The 21,945-nt window shown below is 37.0% G+C and overlaps 1 protein-coding gene across 2 annotated transcripts in view; it reads left to right on the top strand.

Annotated features, from left to right (window-relative positions):
• Positions 1–21,945, top strand: part of NFAT5 (nuclear factor of activated T-cells 5, tonicity-responsive) — a 79,045-nt gene that overhangs the window by 37,932 nt on the left and 19,168 nt on the right. For both annotated transcript variants that reach the window (XM_008567887.1, XM_008567886.1), the window contains 4 exons: positions 857–991; positions 1,105–1,157; positions 7,719–7,851; positions 10,762–10,845. In XM_008567887.1, the coding sequence (XP_008566109.1) occupies positions 857–991; positions 1,105–1,157; positions 7,719–7,851; positions 10,762–10,845 (405 nt within the window). The remainder of the gene's footprint in view (positions 1–856; positions 992–1,104; positions 1,158–7,718; positions 7,852–10,761; positions 10,846–21,945) is intronic.

The raw sequence follows: 21,945 nt of genomic DNA on the forward strand, positions 1-21,945 counted from the left end.
TTTTTTCGTGTCCGGCAACGGATTGCAACCCTCAGTGTTGCGCCCGCACCGGACCGGGACCGGCAACGGGATCGCAACCCTCAGTGTTGCGCCCGCACCGGACCGGGACCGGCAACGGGATCGCAACCCTCGGTGTTGCTCCCACACCTCGCTCAGCCAGTGAGCGGGAACTGGTCTGTACGTGGGATCAAAACCCTCGGGCGGGAGCGCCGCCGCGCTTCCCAAGCGGCGCACTATCCAGTGTGCCACCGGGCCGGCCCAAGCTTGTCTTTAAATGTAATTTTTTTTGTCTTTTTTTTTTTCGTGTCCGGCAACGGATTGCAACCCTCAGTGTTGCGCCCGTACCGGACCGGGACCGGCAACGGGATCGCAACCCTCGGTGTTGCTCCCACACCTCGCTCAGTCAGTGAGCGGGAACCGGTCTGTATGTGGGATCCGAACCCTCGGCGGGAGCGCCACCGCACTCCCAAGCGGTGCACTGTAGCAGTGCGCCACCGGGCCGGCCCTAAATGTAATTTTTAAAAAAATATTATTAAAACAAAAGATGACCAAGTTCATACTTTTAAACTCTTAACAATTCATGTAATAAGAAAACAAAGATGACATATAATGAATGAAAACCTCATCTTTGGCCTTTATCCATCCTATAAAACCTTACAAGTTATTAAAAATGAATATGGATTTTTCTGTTTTTTTCTCTGCCCTCCATTAGGGTAAAAGTTAAGTAGCAGAATAAAGGAAGTTAAATTTAGGGGTGAACAAAGATGACCTGTAGAACTGGACAGTTGTAAGTTGATTCTAGATAAGAAATAAGTGTTGATGGTTCTTTTTATGGAATGCTTATGTATACCCACAGCTCAGCCTGCGGGAGTGCCAGAAATCTTAAAGAAAAGCTTGCACAGCTGTTCAGTGAAAGGAGAGGAAGAAGTGTTTTTAATTGGCAAGAACTTTCTGAAAGGAACTAAAGTTATTTTCCAAGAAAATATTTCTGGTGAGTAGGTACAGAGATTGTTGCATGCTTCACTTTGTTATAAAGACATAGTCATAGCTACAGTGTAAAAAAATTGTTCAATCTAGTAAGTCACTGTTTTTTATTCCAATCAGATGAAAACTCTTGGAAGTCAGAAGCTGAAATCGACATGGAATTATTTCACCAGGTATAATTTAAGCCTTTTATAATTTCGTTGTTTACTATCTGAGCAATTCAGTTTTGTTCTGAAAAATTCCTGAATCAATAGATTAAATTTCCTTTTCATATGGGATTGATGTGAATCATTTAAAGTTTTTCTTGAGTTTCTTTAACTGACATAGAATTATTCCACTAATGCCAGACATGACCAGCTCTCTATTTTAAAAAATAAAGAGCATCAGCAAACATTACCATTGTTAATGAAGGAAACATTTCTTTTCTGATATTTATTTTCTCTGAGGATTTAGATTATCTTAACCTACTACTGCTACTATAGTTAAATCAAAGGGAAACTAATATTTATTGAGTATCTGCTGTGTACCAGGTTTGTTGAAGTTACCTTATTGCACTTAGAAGCACTCAACATATATAAGTGAGTCCGTGTTGTAGGACCTCACTATATATTGTTTTTTAAATAATAAGGAAAACGATCTTGAAAACAAGGATAAAGACCTTACTTAAGAATTAGTATGTGGAGCAGATAGTACCAAACCCATAGAAATTGAGACTAACAGAAGGCCAAATTTATTTATTTTATTTTATTTTTTTTCCTTTTTGTCTTTTTTTACTGACCGGTAACGGGATCGCAACCCTCGGTGTTGCGCCCAAACCGCGCTCAGCCAGTGAGCGGGAACCGGTCTCCACATGGGATCCGAACCCTTGGCGGGAGCACCGCTGCGCTCCCAAGCGGCGCACTCTCCAGTGCGCCACCGGGCCGGCCCAGAAGGCCAAATTTATAAGCAAATTGGATAGAAGACACAAGCAGCAAGGTAGTATGTACCAGTGTAGATCTCAGAGAGATATAGAAGAGAGAAGCAGAAACAAGCTACTGTGTAAAACACACAAACCCTAAAATTTAGTATAAGGATCTGATGGGGGTAGAAAAGAGCACATGAATGCAAGCAGAAAAATGGAAGATAAAAAATTGGAGAATCTGTAGACAATTTATTTTAAAAGTTTGTAATACCTTTGTGATTTAAAAATTTTGTGTGTGTGTGTATTTAAAAAACAAGTATATAGGGGCCAGCCTGTGGCTTACTTGGGAGAGTGTGGTTCTGATAACACCAAGGCCACAGGTTTGGATCCCTATATAGGGATGGCTGGTTTGCTCACTTGGGAGAGCGTGGTGCTGACAACACCAAGTCAAGGGTTAAGATCCCATTACCGGTCGTCTTTAAAAAAAAAATGTATATATACACACAAGCGCACATATTGCCAAACTGAAGGCTGAGGGCACAGCCAAAACTGCCTTTTCTTTGGACACCAGCCACAAGTTCAGAGGTCACCAGGCTACCCTCCCTTTTAAACAGCTGGCTTCAAATTCAGGTTTTCCCACTATCCCCTCAGATTTGATAATCTGCTAGAATAATATACAGAACTCTGGAAAGTGCTATACTTATGATTATAGTTTTATTACGACAAAAGGATACAAATCAGAACCAATTAAAAGGAGACACAGATAGGGGAAGGTCTGGGAGGGTCCCAAATGCTAAGCTTCTGTCATCCTCAGGGATATATTACCCTCCCAGTACATTGATGTGTGACAGTACACAGAATTGCCAAGCCTTTGGTCTTCAGAGTTTTTATTTGGACTTGATTACATACTGCCCATGCAGCTGACCTTTAGTCTCCAGTTCCACCAGAGATTAGAACTGAAATGACACGTTCCAAAGCCCCCATCATAAAGCATTGTTAGACTATCCATGGCCAAAGCCCCCAAAGATACTCCTATCAAACAGGACAGTGCAGGAGCCCGGAGATCTCCTCCCAGAGTCCAATGGCAAAGGCCAGACCTCTCTTTGGGTAAAGTTAATTCTTTACAACACAGTATCATACAAAGTGGAGATTTGTGTATACCTAGACAAATGCTATGTTGAAGTTTCCATCTTGCCTTATGCTATGAAATGCTGTAGAAAAGAGATAGTGGGACTCAAACAGTCATTCTTTTGTCACATATACCATTGGGCAATATCTAGAGATCATATGAGGGGTCTTCAAAAAGTTCATGGAAAAATTCATATTATCTTTTAATTCCATTTCTCTATGAACTTTTTGAACCTTGCCAGACTAGTCTTAACTAAAGTTCTAGTACCTGCTTTATCACTGAAAATCTGTATTTATGTAACACAGTCCTTTTGTGCCTTAATTTTCTAATCTATAAGACAAACTCTTTCATTAGATTATTTGAGGCTTCTTCTAACTCTGACATTTTATGATTTATATAACTTGTTGGATCAGACCCATTTTTACTTTCTGTGAACCAACAGTAGCTTCCTCTGGCAGACTCTTCTGTGCTCCTCATAATACCCAACACTTAATAGATACTCATGAAAAACTTATCATTTTACTCACCTTTAAGAAAAAGTATTCTGTGGTCTTAGGTCCATATATTCTTTTGAGGGCACTGCAAACCCTAATTTCAGCCAGGTTCTTTTATATCTAGAGTTTTAATCCTGCCTGAAGTTTAATTTATCCCTGCAGTACTTTTGTATGCCAAGAACGTTTTATTTTTTGCCAAATTGGTTAGATTAGTGTAAACTCCCTTGCTTGTCATGCTCTATTACAACTGTTATTCTTATGATGCAGATTTACAGCTGGGGAGACTAGTTCTGGAGATCAAAAGACTTGCCTTACAAATTATTCAAAATACTAACAAATTATAGTCTTAACTTGATGTTTTATATAGAACTTTATATTAACAAGTAGTTGTTTCTCCCTCCTTATTCCTCCCCTATCCCCTCTCCCTCGTTCCCTCCCTCCCTTCCTTGCTTCCCCTGTGAGGCATGGGGTAGTTACATTTTTAAAACACTTTTTTCCAGGGTACTTATGCCAATTATAATAGATTAAAGAAGAATAATCATAAAAATAAAATGTGGTAGAATGGAAAGGAATTATGTCCTTATTTGGTGGCTATTTCTAGAGGTCCTGGGGTTTTTGCAAGCAAATATGTAAACAAACTAAATCATATTATGACCTGTCACTAATCTGTGATTTTCTTCATTTTTATATTTTTATCCTTTTCAGAGAGAGCTTCTATTTCATTTTTTCTTAAGGGGCTTTTTGGGAAGTTTTTTATTGGAGTGGAATCAGAGCTGAGATCGTAGAGACTTGATCCTAGAGATCATATGAGGGATCTTCAAAAAGTTCATGGAAAAATTCGTATTAAACTAAATTTTTCCACAAACTTTTAAAAATAATCTCATATTAAAGGGGAAAAAAAACAGAAATTAAACATTTAGATAGAAGAAAATGTTTGAAAGAAAAGAAACTTTGATGTGGTTCATAAAGAAATATCAGGCCTACACAGAAAAATTGCAAGGGCGTCTGTAATATGTAAAACTACCCAGAAGATGGTATAGTAGAAAAAAACATTTAAAGATATCTTCACAAATTGCAATTATGAATAATTGTAATAGCCATTCATTTGGAAACCCAAAATCAACTCATCAGGTATAAATAAACCTTTTCTATTATATAAATATTGAGATTTAAATAAATAAATTAAATAAATAAATAAATACATAAATATTGAGATTAACGAAGTCTGGGAAAACAGTTCTTTGTTTACATTTGGCTCTTCTAGTCAAGGTCGTAATATGTTTCATGCTCATGTATATCAAATATGTTGGGTACATGGTCATTATATCTATTACCTTGTAAAAACTTTAGATTAGTTATGTATAACCTTCATTGCTTATTAAAAAAAAACATATACACATTTGTATTTGTGTATATGTATATATATTAAAAAAGGATATACATATATATGTATTCATATACATGAGGGGTCTTCAAAAAGTTCATGGAAAGATTCATATTCTCTTTTTTCATTCTATTTTTCTATGAACTTTCTGAAGTACTCTTGTATAAAAGGATGGCTTTCTGGCAGATAGATATAAATATGGAAAGAAAATTCCTGAAAGAAATGGCAAGAAAGATCCTCAGCAGAATTTGTGGGAACAACTAGAATAAAATACTTGAGAATTTAGAGGTTATACGTTTTCAAATTGGCTCTAAAAGTAATTATGTAATGTGTCTTTGGTCAAGTCTGATTTTTCATATATTCCTAACTGTAAATGATCGTGGCAATGATAAATGATCTCATAAGAGAGTGAAAAATATCTAGCACCATTGTGTATACTCTGAAAAAGATTGTCTGCAAGGCAAAAAAAAAAAAAAGTTATTTTGAATCCAAGCAGCTTTTTTCTAAGAATTTAAAATTCAAATATTCCTCTCTTTTTACCCCAGAGAACATTATACCTGCTCCAAAGGCCTCCCAAGCATTGTTGTGTTTTGTATGTATTGTATTCCTAGCTCAGTGGTGGTGAATTTCTCCTAATTTGTGAGAATAGTATTAAAAACAACTTTTGATCACTATTTACAATTTATCTAGTTTTATTTCAAATCAGTTGTAGAATTTTTAGATTCAGATTGAGGAAGTGTAAAGAATTAGTATCAAGATAGGCTCATTTGTTTTTTATTTACTTATTTATTTAATTTTTTATTGAAACATAATTGATTGTATGTATCTTTGGTGTACAGAGTTGAGTATCAATACCTGTGTGCAATATGTGATGCTCAAATCAGGATAATTAGTATATTCTACATTATAAAATGTAATTTGGTTTTTAAAAGGTTTCAAATTATGTCTGCTCTTATATGCTTTTCAAAACTAGTGAAGTAAAAGTATTTTGATGAAATATGCATCTGATTTTTATACTAATCCTGTTACTAAACACCAAGAAACAAGTTTTTATTCAGAAAAATAATTTCAATTATAGAGTTAGCCAAATAATTTTAAGAGTAGAAGGATACTTTATAAGCCGTCCATTTAACCATTTCCTTAACTCTAGGTAGACTGCGTCTGTGGTAGAGTTGTAGTGTTTAAACAGTAAGTAAAAATGAGGGTAGGCAAGATTTTAAAATGCTTTTTCTCATGGATCAATGCAGGTGTGTTTTTGATGACTGTATGTGCTTTCAGATTTCCCCTGCTCCAATAACTATGGATATACACACATTTGTATATGTTTTTCTACGTGGTTTAAAAGTATTTTGTGTTTTTGAGATGGCTAACTTAGGAGGCATTCTGTTAATGCTGTAAATTAGAAGCTATTTATCTATAATGTGACTTTATTTCAGAGAGTGTATAAGATGGCTCAGAAACAAATTAAGTGCTCAGAAATTGAAACTTTAATCTTGACCTCATTTGTTCCATGTTCTGTTCAACTGAGTCAACTGACTATAGTCTAATTAAATAAAAAATGTCATCAAACTTTACTCTCAGCTGTCAGCTTTGGACTCCTGCAGTCAGATCATCAGTAAAAAAGCATAATCACTACTCCCTGATGTTCCTTTCCATTTCTATAATCTACTAGGGAAAAAGAAAAAGTCAAACGTGGTTCATGTTTTCTTCCAAGAAGATATAATCCCCATGAGTACGTGCTGGTGAAACATTTATGAACTCTACCCTTTTCTTATAAGGATGCTTCTACCACTATTCTGACTAAAAATATCCTTGATTTACTTAGGTTTGGATAAACTGAACCCTATTTGACTTTGAATGAGAAAGTGGTTAGGAAGTAGTGAACTGCATTGTGAAGTACATCTCACACTGGGGTTACGCAGAACATGGTAACTGACTGTGCTTGGTGGACATATTTTTTCCTCATAATTCATTTTTTGTTCAACAAATATATTTGATTGTATTTTTTATAAGTTACCTTTCTTAACAGGGGAGATAGAGTGAAGAACAAAACAGTCAACGTCCTCATAGAGCTTATATTCTCATGGTTGGAGAGAGATGAAAAAAAATAAGCAAACAGGGTAATTTCAGATTGTGATAACTGCTGTTATGGAAATAAACAAGATTATGTGATTAGGTTGGAGAAGGGTGCTACTTTAAATAGGATGGTCAGGGAAAGCTTCCCTCAGGAGGTAATATTTGTATAAGATCTGAAAATGGGTAAGAACTTGCCATTTGAGGAGGTAAAAGGAGAATATTACAGTTGGAGAAAACAGCCAAGTGTAACGACTCTGAGGTTAAACTGAGTTTAGTATTTTAAAAGAATGGACTGACGGGCCAGCGCCGTGGCTCACTCGGGAGAGTGTGGTGCTGACAACACCAAGGCCACAGGTTCGGATCCTATATAGGGATGGCCGGTTTGCTCACTGGGTGAGCGTTGTGCTGACAACACCAAGTCAAGGGTTAAGATCCCCTTACTGGTCATCTTTAAAAAAAAAAAAGAATGGACTGAGAAGGTCAGTGTGGCTAGAATTTAGTGAGCCAGGGGGTAGAATGGGGTTGAAATGAAGTTGACAGGGCAGGGACCGTCTAAGCCATTGTAAAACACCTGGATTTTACCTTAAAAGCAATCTTAAGACTAATGCCTGTGAACCTGACCTTTAAAATACATTCATTTTTTTTTAAATCAGACTTTTAAAACTTTACAGTTAATAGCAAATATACTTAATTAATTTTTTTTTTTAAATATTGCTTCTTTTCTGACTCTTGTACTTTTCTTTAAATTAGAATCATCTTATTGTGAAGGTTCCCCCATATCATGACCAACATATAACTTTGCCCGTATCAGTGGGAATATATGTAGTGACCAATGCTGGAAGATCTCATGATGTTCAGCCATTCACTTACACTCCAGACCCAGGTATGTCAAAATGAAAAATTCTGAACTGAAATGAATAATTATTTTCTAGTTCTTTGGAAGGATATGAAGAAGACCAGCCAACCAAAGAGAAAAAGTTGCTCACTAAGATTTATTGATATAAGTCTCTTTTGAAGATGGCATTATTCCCTAAGAAGACAGCCACCAAGTACTGCTTTTACTCTTGTGTTACGGGAATCATTTCTACTTTATACTCTAGTAATAATTGAAAAGCCAGGAATGCTCTGAAGTCAGACTCTCTGGAGCTATCTTACAGGCTACTCCTTAATAAGAATTACTATTCATTGAGTACCTCTTATGTGCGGAAAGGTGAAAGTAACAACTTTGGGAAGTTGCTAATAGTTTAGTTTGGCTAGTTTATAGGGTATGTTTTGAGGGAGGGGAGAGATAAGACTGGAGTAATTGATGATAAAATATAAAATATCAAGGACTGATGGTGAATAAATATTTTAAATATAATTTCAAGCATTTAGGTAAAATAAGGATGGTTTAGAAATCAGAGAAACAAGAGCAACTGAAATGTTAAGAGTTTAAAGATACCTGGCTGAAAAGTGTCTTATGAGTTGTTTGCCTATGTTCACTTAGTTGCCTGAAAAAGAAAAAAGCCTTCTCCTGGCAGAAATAGGGAAAACAGTTTGAAAGTAAAAACTCTTTGCATGTTCCATTGACCTAAGCCTGGTTTCTGCCATGGTTATCACCATTGTTCAGTTCATTCCAGTCTAAGGAAAGCTTCAGAATTAGCAGTTCTTCTGTATCTGTAGTTTATTGATAATGTTGTTCCCTCTGCCAGACACAAGCCCCTCTAACGCCCTCTGGGGCTCTACTGCCCCAAATCATGTATCTTACGTGTATGCTCTCAGGCACTTAGATACTTTGCAGAGCCATAAAACCTTTCTTTCATTGCCAGTTAGTCACTGAAGCTTTGCTTACCCATTGAAGCATCCTTAATTTTTTTTATTCACATACAAAAGTCACATTAGGACCGGCCCGTGGCTCACTTGGGAGAGTGTGGTGCTGATAACACCAAGGCCACAGGTTCAGATCCCTATATAGGGATGGCCGGTTAGCTCACTTGGGAGAGCGTGGTGCTGACAACACCAAGCAAAGGGTTAAGATCCCCTCAGGTCATCTTAAAAAAAAAAAAATCACATTAGACATTACTTGTTATAACTCTACAGTGGTGATTCCTGTAAGAAATGGGGATATAATTTTTAATCATATCATTTTTGGTTTCTCTAAAAACAAATTACTAATAACTTGATTTAAAAGTAGAAATTTTAAAAAGTTTAAGGATTACTGTATATTTTTAAATATGTAATTGTTAGGATTAATATCATGCATAAAAATTGTATGTGGACTTCTTTTCAGTTCAGTTCCCTATAAATCATCTGTTGGACCTACTGTGCAGCATACTATGATGAATTATTTATCTTTATTCTTAGGAGGAGATGTGTAGTTTTATCTATTTATTCACTTAGGTATAACCATCATTTGACATTGTAATGTCAAGGAAAATAATACATTGAAAATAAGCTGACTCAGATCCCATTTTGAATTGTCATTTAGAACTGATCCTTAGGTCCATTAAATTTAAAGTTGTCAGAGTAGATGTAATTGACATGACTAGATATACTAGTCCAGCAGTTCTCTGTTAACATTAGTGAAGATTATTTTTTTTCAAGTTGTTACAGAGAGAGTAATCATAATATTATAGAATCAGTATGATAATCGCAGTTATTTTAATTTAGTGTAAATATTAACTAAAATGCTTCTGAATCAATATATTTTTTTGATGTTGTATTCACCAGTTGTTTATTCAAAAGGAAAAGAAAGGAAGTGATGTGGGAATTCTGGATGCTGCTTAGACTCCTATGCCTGTACTTTAAAGAAGATATTTGAGCTATTTGTTTAGCAAGAGAAAAGTTGCCAGCACACCTTCAATTTCTTTTGTATTTTTGGCTTAAGTAATATTATTATTGTATTTACTGCTAAAAAGAATTTTTCACATTCCAGATCCATTGGGTTTTGCTAGTGTAGTCAAAGGACTTTCATTTTCAAATTCGTTCTATTAAAAAAAATTTTTTTAAACATTTACTTGTACATATTTGTGTGGTACAGTGTGTTGTTTCAATACACAAATATACTGTACATTGATTCACTTAGGGTAGATCACATAGTTTTGTACCAGTTAGTCCACCACTTCTCATCTCCCCACCTCTCCTCCCCTCCTAGCCTCTGGTAACCATTATTATATTCTCTACTTCTATGAGAACCACTTTTTTTTTTAATTCCACATATGAGTGAGATCATGTGGTATTTGTCTTTTCTGTACCTGACTTATTTCACTAAACGTGATTTCCAGTTCCATCCATGTTGTTGCAATGATAGGATATCATTTCTTTTTATAGCTGAATAGTATTCCATTGTGTATATATAACACAGTTTTTTTAATCCTTTCACCTGTTAATGGTCATTTAGGTTGCTGAATCAGTTTTTTTTAATAAATCGTTTGTGTAGGTGAATGATGTTTTTTTTTTTTCCTGCTAATGTTCTAGTATGTTGGATAAATTTTAAATGTCTGATATTCTGATATGAATCTTCTACTCATCTGATATCATCAACATATGTACTGTTATAAGAAGGATTTTTTAAATAGCTATTTTGGTTTTGTTTTGATAAGGGATCATATGCTTTGCCCACTTGGAGATTGGTGAAGTTTAGAGGACAGATAGTTGTTTACAAAAACTCGTCTCAACCTAGAATTTCTGGTAAACAAATAATTTAATGATAATTTGTAAGAAAATATTCCAATTAAAGAATTTTCAGATGCACATTTTGTTAGGATGAATAAATTTAAATAAATATGTTAATCTTTTTTTTTTTTTTAAATAGCAGCAGCTGGTACATTGAATGTGAATGTGAAGAAAGAAATATCTAGTCCAGCAAGACCTTGCTCTTTTGAAGAGGCCATGAAAGGTACCACACTGATTCTTTTTAAAAATCATAAATAGGTGATCTTTTTGTTTTCTCTACCAAACCTTAGTATTTTATTTACCCTGCTAAGTGTTTCAGATACATAAGAGTATCTTCCATATTGTAAAATAAATGTTGTTTGTTTTTACTGAATGCAGAAACTTGTTTTCCAACTTGATATTTTCCTTCATTCTGCATATAAAAATAACTTTTTTAAAAAACATATGTTGGAGTGGAAGATATTTTTGTGTTTAGTTCCCCAATATTAAAACTCTCAAAAGTATATGTAACATAGAGTCTATAAGGCGTCTTGCTACCAATAAGTTTAGTGCCTCACACTGAGACCGAAGAGACTGATGTGAACTACAGGCATTTGAAAAAATTTCTTTAGATTCTTTAATTATCATTCTTCCTTTTGGCATCTTTATTTAGTCCCCTATTAATCTCGAGAGACAATGAAGATAAACTATATCCTCAGGGGCCGGCCCGGTGGCGCACTGCTACAGTGCGCCACTTGGGAGCACAGCGGTGCTCCCGCCAAGGGTTCGGATCCCACATACAGACCGGCGGCTCACTGCGGGCGCGGTCCCAGTCCGGTACGGGCACGACACTGAGGGTTGCGATCCGTTGCCGGTCACGAAAAAAGACAAAAAGGAAAAAAAAAAATTATATCCTCAGGATGTTATAATATGGTAAAGCAGATTATTTCATTAGCATATTTCTAATACAACTATGATATACAATGATGATGTTTTTTGTGCCTTTATATATGAAGATGCTGATTACATAATGGCATGTTTCTGTAATTCCGGCTTTTAGTGTGTTTTCTACACTTAAATTCATATGGGTTAAATCAAATTAAATAAAAAATTTTAAATACTCATTTATGTTTTCAAGGAGCATAATATGCTTAATAAATTTTATCAAATACAATGAAATTTTTTTCTATTGTCAGTAATAAAATTCAGCATTCTCATGTATAATGTGTTCAATATAACTTGCCATTATAATTTCTGACCATGAACTCTTTGAAGAGTACATTAGTGAGGAATTATGAACTAGTAAATAAACTGCCAAGATTATCAAATTCTATTGAAGGAAAATTTACAATCTATGGATAGCTGTAGCTAACATTTATTGAACATATATTAAATGCTAAGCAATGTGTCAGACTCTTTAGAGACATTAGTTTATTTAATCTTCCAAACTCTGTGAGGTGGGTAACATTATTCTCATTTCATAGATGAAGAAGGCAGAGCTCCAGGGTGGTTAAATAATTTGCCTAACATTCCTTAGCTAGGATTAAAAAAATATTGATTGAAGTTCAGTATGTATTATTAAAATAATACATCTAAGCAAAAATCATTCAAACCATGTTTGTTAGATGAATAATACCATAATTAATTAATAGTTAAAGAAAGGCAAGGTGGTTTCTCCTTTGCCAACTTTGAAGCATCTGTTCTTTTCTACAGAAATACCTTGATGCTACTTTTATAGAGCATGCTTTTCAGGCTGTGTGGAACACAATCTAATCTAATATGAAATTTCTCACACAGATTATGCATTGAAGATTAAAAGTTTTTAAACACTGTGTTTAATTCTTAGTAATAAAAAGATTTAGTTGTTTGATCAAAATGTTACTAGCCTAAAAAATAGATAAGAAGCAGGCATATGCATATTATTTCTTATCACAGTTCAGACCTTCTTATTTTGAGAATTACCTTATCAGTTGGAAGTATGATAAAAATTTTATGAAGATATAAAATTAAATTGAATACTAAACTATCTTGTCAGTTTGAATTTTTCATTTGTCATTTCAAATACAATATTATTAATTAGAGATTCCCAACCAATTAAAAAAAGCGATAGCTTTCAGAAGCAGGGATTTTCCTTCACAAACAGTTTATTTCTATGACTCCTTGAAATCAGAGCTTTAGTATTATGCCGAGGTGCTATGTGGAGATTTAATTAGATATACTTTAATGATGAAGACTAAGCAGCATAAATGACTTTTAAATTTGTGTGATAGCAATAATCCTTCAAGTTATGTTCTTATAAATAGCCGTCAATTACAATGAGATTTAGAACTTGATACCCAAAGATGATATTTTGGATACATATTGAAGTTTTCTGTCTAAAGTAAGCTTTACCCAACTGTGTATATATCCTTAACACAAAAGTAATACAAATCAAATAAGATTAAGTGTTCGATGTACACTATCATAAACAGTTTCTTGGGAATATTTCCAGAAAGTTGTTTATATCTGTACAGGTACAGATAGATGTGAGTGTAAAGTAGATAGATTGTGCAAAGACTCTGTGATACAGGTTTAGGGCCTAGGGATAAAGTATTAATGTACGTTCTATCAGTTGCAGCTTTGTAAGGAGTAGTTAATTGGATAAGTGTGAGAAATAGTTGAGATCATACATTTTTCTGTAACTGGTTGTAACTATGTGGCAACGTTTAGGAGCCTGCAGGAACCATGGAGATAATCTAGTTCAATATCATTTTTTAGGTGAATAAACTGAGGTTTAGAGGGGTTAAGTGATTTGATCAAGTGCACACAGCTAGTAAATGACAGAGGTTGCAACTTAACATTTTCCCCAAAAGTCTATATTCTGTTTACTCTATTTCCTCTGTTATAAATCTTAATTCGTATCTTAACCAAACATATTTATGTTTGACCTAATGCTGCTTGCTGGCCACAAGTTTTAGTAAAAATTACTGTTATTCGGATTTTCAAAAGTTGTTATTATTTGGTATGGGTGGAAGAGAAAGCTGTTTAAAAGTTGTTTGGCATAAACTATCAATCCAATATTCTCTACAAATTCAAGTCAGTAGTGGGATAATTACATATGTCTTTTTTATTTACCATCTGGATTTTCTTTCTTCTTTTTTTTTTTTTTAACTTGTAAAGAAATAATATTTATCGCTTACAGTTTTGAGAGCTGGAAGTCCAAAGTCTGTGTAACACTTATGGTGAGGGCCTTCTTTGGTGGTGACTTTAGCAGTGCAAGGTATCACATTGAAAGAAAAGCAAAAGTGAGAGAGAGAGAGAGAGAGCTTCTCATGTGCTCTCCTTTTAAAGCCATCAGAACCATGCCCATGACTACCATTAAACCATCAATGGATTAATCCATTCACTGTGGCGTGGTCCTCACAATCTAATCACTTCTTCAAGGTCCCACCTTTCAATTACCATAATAGGATTTCCTGCCCTCTTAACACTGTCACAGTCAAGGGGTTAATTTTCTAATACATGAACTTGGGGGAACACAATTCAATCCACAGCATTTGACCCCAGGTCCCCAAAGTTCATGTCCTTTTCATAGGTAAATACATTCGTTCCATCCCCAAAGTCTTCATTTGTTTCAACTCAAAGGTCCAAAGTCCAAAGTTCCATCTATGAAGTCAAAACAAGTTATCTACTTCCAAGATACAATGGTGGGACAAACATAGGGTACATATTCCCATTCAAAAAGGGAGAAATACACCAAAAGAAAGGTGAAACAGGTCCCAAATAAGTGTGAAACCCAGCAGGGCAGGCATTAAATCTCAGAGCTGGTGAATCATTTACCAGCTTTCTCTGCACACTGTTAAAGAGGTTAGGTCCCCAAGTCCTTGGGTAGCTCCACTTCTGTGGCTTTCCTGGTTTCTAGCCATGCTTTAACTCTTACAGGCTGGCATTATATGTTGGTAGCTCCACAGATCTGGGATCTTCATGGTGGTCCCGTTCTTACAGCTCTACTAATGGGGTTTCTCTACAGCAATTCCAACCCCACGTTTCCGCTTGGCATTACTCTAGTGAAGGCTGTCTGCGATGACTCCACTGCTGTGACTCTCTTTCTGAGTCCCCAGGTTTTCCATACATTCTTTGGAATTAGGGTGGAGGCTCCCAAGCTTCCACAGCTCTAGCATTCTGTGAGCCTGCAGACAATACCACCAATGTTTCCAGCTTGTATTTTCCAAAGCTGCAGGTCTGGCCACACCTGGGGCAAATTTAGGTACAGCTAGAGCAGCTGGGGTGCTAGTGCTGGAGGCAGCTTCCCCAGGTAGCCCTGGGCAGCCAGCCCATGGAGGGTGCCTCGGGCCTATTCCCCAAAACCATTCTCTCTCACTAGGCCTCTGAGCATGTGAGAGGAGTTGTAGCCTGGAAGACTTCTGAAATGCCTTCAGAGCCTTTCTCCTATTGTCTTGGCTATTAGTACCTGGCTGCCTCATAGCCATGCTAATGTCTATAGCAACTAACTAGTCCTTCCATTGCACCCTTGAATTTTTTTCCTAAAAATGCTCTCTCATTTTCTACCACATGCCCAGGCTGCAAAATTTCCAAATCTTTATGCTCTGCTTCCCTTTTAATTATAAATTCTGGCTTATATCATGCCTTTGTTGCCATATCTGAGCATAGGCTGTTACCAGGAGCCATACAGCTGTCGGAATGCTTTGCTGCTTAGAAATTTCTTCTGCCAGATACCCTGATTCATAAATTCAAAGTTTCACATTCCATAAAACTTTTAGACATGAACAGAATGCAGTCAAGTTCCTTACCAGTTCATAGCAAGGGTGATCTTTGCCCCAGTTTCCAATAAACTCCTTCTCCTTTACATCTGAGACCTCCTTAGAATGGTTTCTGCAGTCTGTATTTCTATCAGCATTCTGCTTGCCAACATTTAACCAGTCTCTAAGATGTTCCAAACTTTCCTCACCAGCATCTAGGCTTTTCCTGTTCTGTTCCTCCAAATTCTTCTAGCCTGCCCAGTACCCAGTTCCAAAGCCTCTTACACATTTTTGAGTATTTGTTTTAAGCAATCCTCCACTTCTCTGGTACCACTTTCCTGTATTAGTCTGTTTCTATTGCTTATAACAGAAATACCTGAAACTGGGTAATTTATAAGCAATTTTATTGCTTACAGTTTCAGTGGCTGGGAAGTCCAAAGTCCAGAGAACACTTGTGGTGAGGGCCTTCATAGGTGGTGACTTCAGCAATGCAGGGTATCACATTGTGAGAAAGGCAGAGAAGCAAGAGCTGGATTTTTAAAACTGGCTTAAAAGGTCTCCCCCATCTCCTGGTAGTGCATAGATTTTACTTGTTTGCATTTTTTCTTTCCTCATTAGAATATAATTCCCAGATAGTAGGGACTTTATCCATCTTATTTATCACTGGATTTCCAGAACCTAGTATAGTGCCTAGAACATTGTAGGGGATTAATAAATACATGTTGAAAATGTAGGAAGAAAAGATATGGTAACATCTCTCAAGGCATTTAATATTGGTTGGTTTTTTGGGGGGGGCACGGGGTGCTGCTGGCCAGTATGGGGTTCTGAACCCTTGACCTTGGTGTTATAATGCCGTGCTCTAACTAACTGAGCTAACTGGCCAGCCCCTAATATTGTTTAAAGGCCCATTCAAATACACTTGTGGGTTCTGGGACAAAACAGTGTAGATAGTTTTCTCTCCTCCTGTCTAAATACTAAATAGCTTGGAAATAATTTAACAATAATAAGAGGACTTTGCAATATGGAAGAAGAAGATAGACTGGCTAGGGACCTCAGAATTTGAAGAAGGACACCATAGTGAACTTCCTGGGTGTATTAGTCTGTTTTGTGTTACTATAACAGAATACCTGCAACTGGGTGATTTATAAAGAAAACAAAATTTATTGCTTACAGTTTCTGAGGCTAGGAAGTCCAAAATCCATCTGGTGGTGGTTACAGTGACCCCGTCGTCTCACATTGCAAGATAGTGGGAGGAGAGAGCAAAAGGTAGACTCTCCTCTTCTTTTCTAGCCCTCAGAACCACACCCCTGACCCTGACCACCATTTTTAATACATTCACTAAACTACTGCATGGTCCTACAATCCAATCACCTCTTCAAGGCTTCACCAATTACTGTAATAGGATCTCCCACCCTCTTAACAGTCACAGTGCGTGCTAAGATTCTAATACATAAAACTTGGGGGACACAATTCAAGCTTCAGGGAGTTTTGGGGGGACATAATTCAATCTACTACACTGGGTTTTTGTTTTATCTCTTGTTTATCCCACATTGGGTGCCAGAGAGGCCTACAACCCAGAACTGCCAAAAGGCATAGACAAAAATAAGGCAAGAGATAAACAAGAAAAGTCTGCTCTCTTTGGCTAAAGGACTAAGAAAGGGAAAGACCAGCAGAGACTTAGTGGGATGACTTATGGCAGCAGCAGGCCCCCTGAGTTTGGGGGGCCAACCCATCCCCCACCCATATGTGCAGCAGCAACAACATAACCTAGGGGGTCGACCTACCCCATGCCCCCACCTGCCAGCAGCAGTGAGCCCGAACTTCCAGTAGAACCCAGGAGAGCCAACACATACCAGGCCGCACATATGCCAGCAGCAGTGGGCTGATCTATCTGCAGGAATGGCAACAGCAGAACCCAGGGGGGCAACCCATCCCCCACCCCATACCAGACAATAGCAGGCAGACTCTCCACCTGTACAGATGGCACCAGCAAGCCCAGTATTTTCCTATCCTTTCCTCAACAGCAGACAGAGACCCAAACCCAGAAGCTCCTAGCCCTTTACCCATGAGCAGAAGAAGATCTAGGCCAGCATCTTCAAACCTTCCACCCAGTAACAGAGGGCAACCCAGAGGCAGAAGGTGAACCAAGTCTGGGGTCTCTCAACCATTCACCCAGTGGTGGGGAGCCACCCAAACTCATAGCTCTTGACCCTCCACCCAGTGGCAGAAGGCAGCTCACATTGGTGCTTCCCTACCCCCAGAAGCACCAGCAGTGAATGAATCAGAAGCTTAGTGGCACTAGCATAGTAGAGAACAGAGCAGGTGAAATGCTTTCTGTCCTACAGATCCTGAATCCCTCATCCCCACCAGGCAGCCCAGGGAAGTACATTCCACTCATGAAGGCAGCGCTAGCAACAGGGACCTGATGGAGCTCAAGAAGAGCCAGGACAGGGCTGGCCCGTGGCTCACTCGGGAGAGTGCGGTGCTGATAACACCAAGGCCCCGGGTTCGGATCCCATATAGGGATGGCCGGTTAGCTCACTGGGTGAGCGTGGTGCTGACAACACCAAGTCAAGGGTTAAGATCCCCTTACCGGCCATCTTTTAAAAAAAAAAAAAAAGAAGAGCCAGGACAACGAAGCAGACCAAAATAGGGCTCAGAAAACTAAATTGTCATTTAAATGACAGTACACAAAAGTAGACCAGAACATATACAGGTTAAACAGGGTAGCTACCTACTAAAATAGACTTAAAAAGAATCAAGAGTCTCATAATATCTAGACCCTAGAAAAAGGAAATTTAAAAAAAAATCTTTTTTCATACTAAGAATGAGGAAAATCACAACTTAAATGAGAAAAAACAATCAACTTATGTCAGTACTGAGATGAATCACATGTTGGAACTGCCTGATGAAGGTTTTAAGGAAGCCACCATAAAATTATTTTAACAAGTAATCATGAATTCCCTTGAAAGAAATGAAAAAATAGAAAAGCTCAGTAAAGAAAGAGAAGTCATAAAAAGAACCAAATTGATATTATAGAACTGAAAAATACACTGAAAAAATTTTAAACTTGCTGGGTAGACTCAATAATAGAGTGGAGATAACAGAGGATAGAACCAGTGGAATTGAAGGCAGATCAACAGAATTTACTCAGTCTGAACAACGGAGAAAAAAGACACAAAAGAAGAAGAAGAACAACAACAACAACAAAGCCTTCGGGATCTGTGGGACAATAGCAAAAGATCTAACATTCATTTCACTGGAATTCCAGAAGAAAAGGATAGAGTATAGGGCTGAAAAAAAGTATTCTAGGAAATAATGGCTGAAAGCTTTCCAAATTTGGTGAAAAACATAAACCTACAGATTCAAGAAGTTGAGCAAACCCCAAATAGGATAAACTTAAAGAAATCCACACCAAGACATATTATAATTAAACTTAATGAAAAATACAGACAAATCTTAAAAAGCAATCTGCCAATAGAAACAAATGATGCATTACCTTACCTATAGGGGAAAACCAATTCTAATAAAAGTAGATTTCTCATTTAAATCCATGGAAGCCAGAATGAAGTGGCATAGTATTTTTCAAGTGATGAAAGAAAAGAACGGTCTACTACAATTCTGTATCTGGCAAAACCATCTTTCAGGAAAGATATTCTCAGGTGAAGGAAAACTAAAATAATTTGTCACCAGCACATCTAGCCTTAAAGAATATCTAAAAGAAGCTTTGTAAATAGAAAGAAAATAGTGACAGAAGAAAGCTTAGAATTTCAAAACCAAAAGAAGAACAAGGGGATGAACAAAAATAGGGGTAAATGTAATAGACATCCTCACGAGTTTCTTAAATCATATTTTATAGTTGAAGCAAAAATTACAACCTTGTATTGTGGTACTCAGTGTATGTAGAGCAAATACTTGATATCATTATATTTTAAAAGTGGGAAGGGTAGAGGACCTGAATGGAAGTAAGACTTCAATGCTTCACTCAAAATAGTAAAACATCATTACCAATAAGTTACTTGTAATACCTAGAGTAATCACTAAGAAAACTAAATGAAGCAATATACTCAAATGCAGTATAAGACAAGATGGAATTCTAAAATATGTTTAGATAACCAACAGGAAGGTAAGAAAAGAGAAGCAAAAGAAATAAACAGAAAACAAATAATAAAATGGCAGAATTAAGCATTAACATATCAATACTTACTTTAAATATAAATGGTCTAAATACACCAATTATTTTAAAAGAGAGTGGAAGAGTAGATTAAAAAACCATGACTTTATGCAGTCTACAGAAAGCTCACTTCAAACACAACAATATAGGTAGGTAGAAAATAAAAGGGTGGAAAAGCACTTATCATGCTAACATTATTTTTAAAAAAAGCAATAGTGGTTATTTAAATATATAAAGTAGACTAAAGAGGAAAGAAAATTAATAGAGACAAAGAGGGAACTATTAAAAATAAATAAGTAAAAAGAAAGGTCAATCCATCAAGAAACCATAACAGTTTAAAATGTGTATGCAGCAAAAAGCGGAGCTACAAAATACACGAAACAAAAACTGATAGAGCTGAAAAGAGAAATAGACAAATCTACAAGTATATTAGGGACTTCATTTGCCCTTCATTTCCAGTCTTACCAATTGATAGAATTACTAGACAGAAAATTAACAAACATAGAAAACTGAAAAAGCATTATCAACCAACAGGATCTAATTGGCATTTATAGAACACTCCATCAATAGAATACATCCATTTCAAGCATCCATGGAATATTCAACAAGATGACAATATTCTAGGTTAAGAAATAAACCTCAACAAATTTAATGGAATTGAAATCAAGGGCCAGCTCATGGCTCACTTGGGAGAGCGTGGTGCTGACAACACCAAGTCAAGGGTTAAGATCCCCTTATCCGTCATCTTTAAAAAAAAAAAAAAAATCAAAATGGTATCTATATGAGGTGATGAATATGTTAAGTAGCTTGTTTGTAGTGTTTATTTTACAGTGTATACATACACCAGAACTTCAAGTTGTATACCTTAAATACAGAGGGCCTTCAAAAAGTTCATGGACATATTTATATTATCTTTTAATTCCATTTTTCCATGAACTTTTTGAAGTATCTTTATATATACAATTTTTTTTTCCTTTTTGTCTTTTTTCGTGACCGGTAACGGGATCGCAACCCTCAGTGTCGCGCCCATACCGTGACCAGCAACGGGATCACAACCCTCGGTGTCGCGCCTGCACCGCGCTCGACCAGTGAGCGGACTGGTCTGTATATGGAATCCGAACCCTCGGCAGGAGCGCCGCCGCGCTCCCAAGTGCCGCACTCTACCGAGTGTGCCACCGGGCAGGCCCATATATATACAATTTTTAACTAGTCAATTATACCTTATTGGAGAAAAAATAAAAATAAAAGAATTTAAATCATGTAGCATGTATGTTCTCTGACCATAGAATCAAAGTAGAACTCAATAACAGAAAGACAATAGGAAAATCTTTTTTTTTTTTTTTTTTTTTTTTTTCGTGACCGGTAAGGGGATTGCAACCCTTGGTGTGGTGTTGTCCACATTGCGCTCAGCCAGTGAGCGCACCGGCCATTCCTATATGGGATCCGAACCCGCGGCGGGAGCTACGCTGCGCTCCCAGCGCTGCACTCTCCCAAGCGTGCCACGGGGCCGGCCCAGGAAAATCTTTAAACACATTGAAGTTAATCAGAATACTTCTAAGCAATCCATGAGTCAAAGAGAAAGTTTCAAAAGAAATTAAAAAATAGATTGAAATGAAAGAAAATGAAAATACAGCATATTAAAATTTGTGGTATGTTGGGGCTGGCCCGGTGGCGCACTGCTACAGTGCGCCGCTTGGGAGTGCGGCGGCGCTCCCGCCGAGGGTTCGGATCCCACATACAGACCGGCCGCTCACTGGCTGAGCGAGGTGCGGGGCAACACTGAGGGTTGCAATCCCGTTGCCGGTCCCGGTCCGGTACTGGCGCAACACTGAGGGTTGCGATCCGTTGCCGGTCACAAAAAAAGACAAAAAAAAAATAAATTAAAAAAAAAATAAAATTTGTGGTATGTAAGAGACAAGTACTACAAAATGGCCCCAGGTATCACAGTAACAAAGGAGGTGAAAGGTTTGTCAGCACTTTGGCCCCTGATTTGGGCAGAGTTCCTGTAGGCTTGAAAGAGGGGAAAGAAAGGAAGCCCCCATCTGTCTGAAATTCCACAGTGGAAATTTAGCAGCCTCAGATTCTTCCTAAGTTCTCTAATGTTTTCTTAGCACAGACAGCCAATTTTAGCTGTTAATGAAAGTTTATTTTTTAATGCAAGAGCCTAGATTCCTATTCTTTCTAAAAGGCTTTTTAAAAATTTTTATTTGATTTTCCTAAACATGCTTATTAGACTTTTATTTCACAAAAAAACTAACCCTCTTGCATACATGTGAAATGATAAATAATGTAACAGGTTACATATGGGTGCTATGGTATGAATGTTTGTCCCCTCCAAAGCTCATTTTGAAACTTAATCCCTAATATGGTATTTGAAAAGTGTGGCTTTTAAGAGGTGATTGGATCATGAGGGCTGTGAATGGATTAATCC

Source organism: Galeopterus variegatus, unplaced genomic scaffold (genome assembly GCF_000696425.1).
Source record: "Galeopterus variegatus unplaced genomic scaffold, G_variegatus-3.0.2 Scaffold354, whole genome shotgun sequence".
NCBI classification, from domain to species: domain Eukaryota; kingdom Metazoa; phylum Chordata; class Mammalia; order Dermoptera; family Cynocephalidae; genus Galeopterus; species Galeopterus variegatus.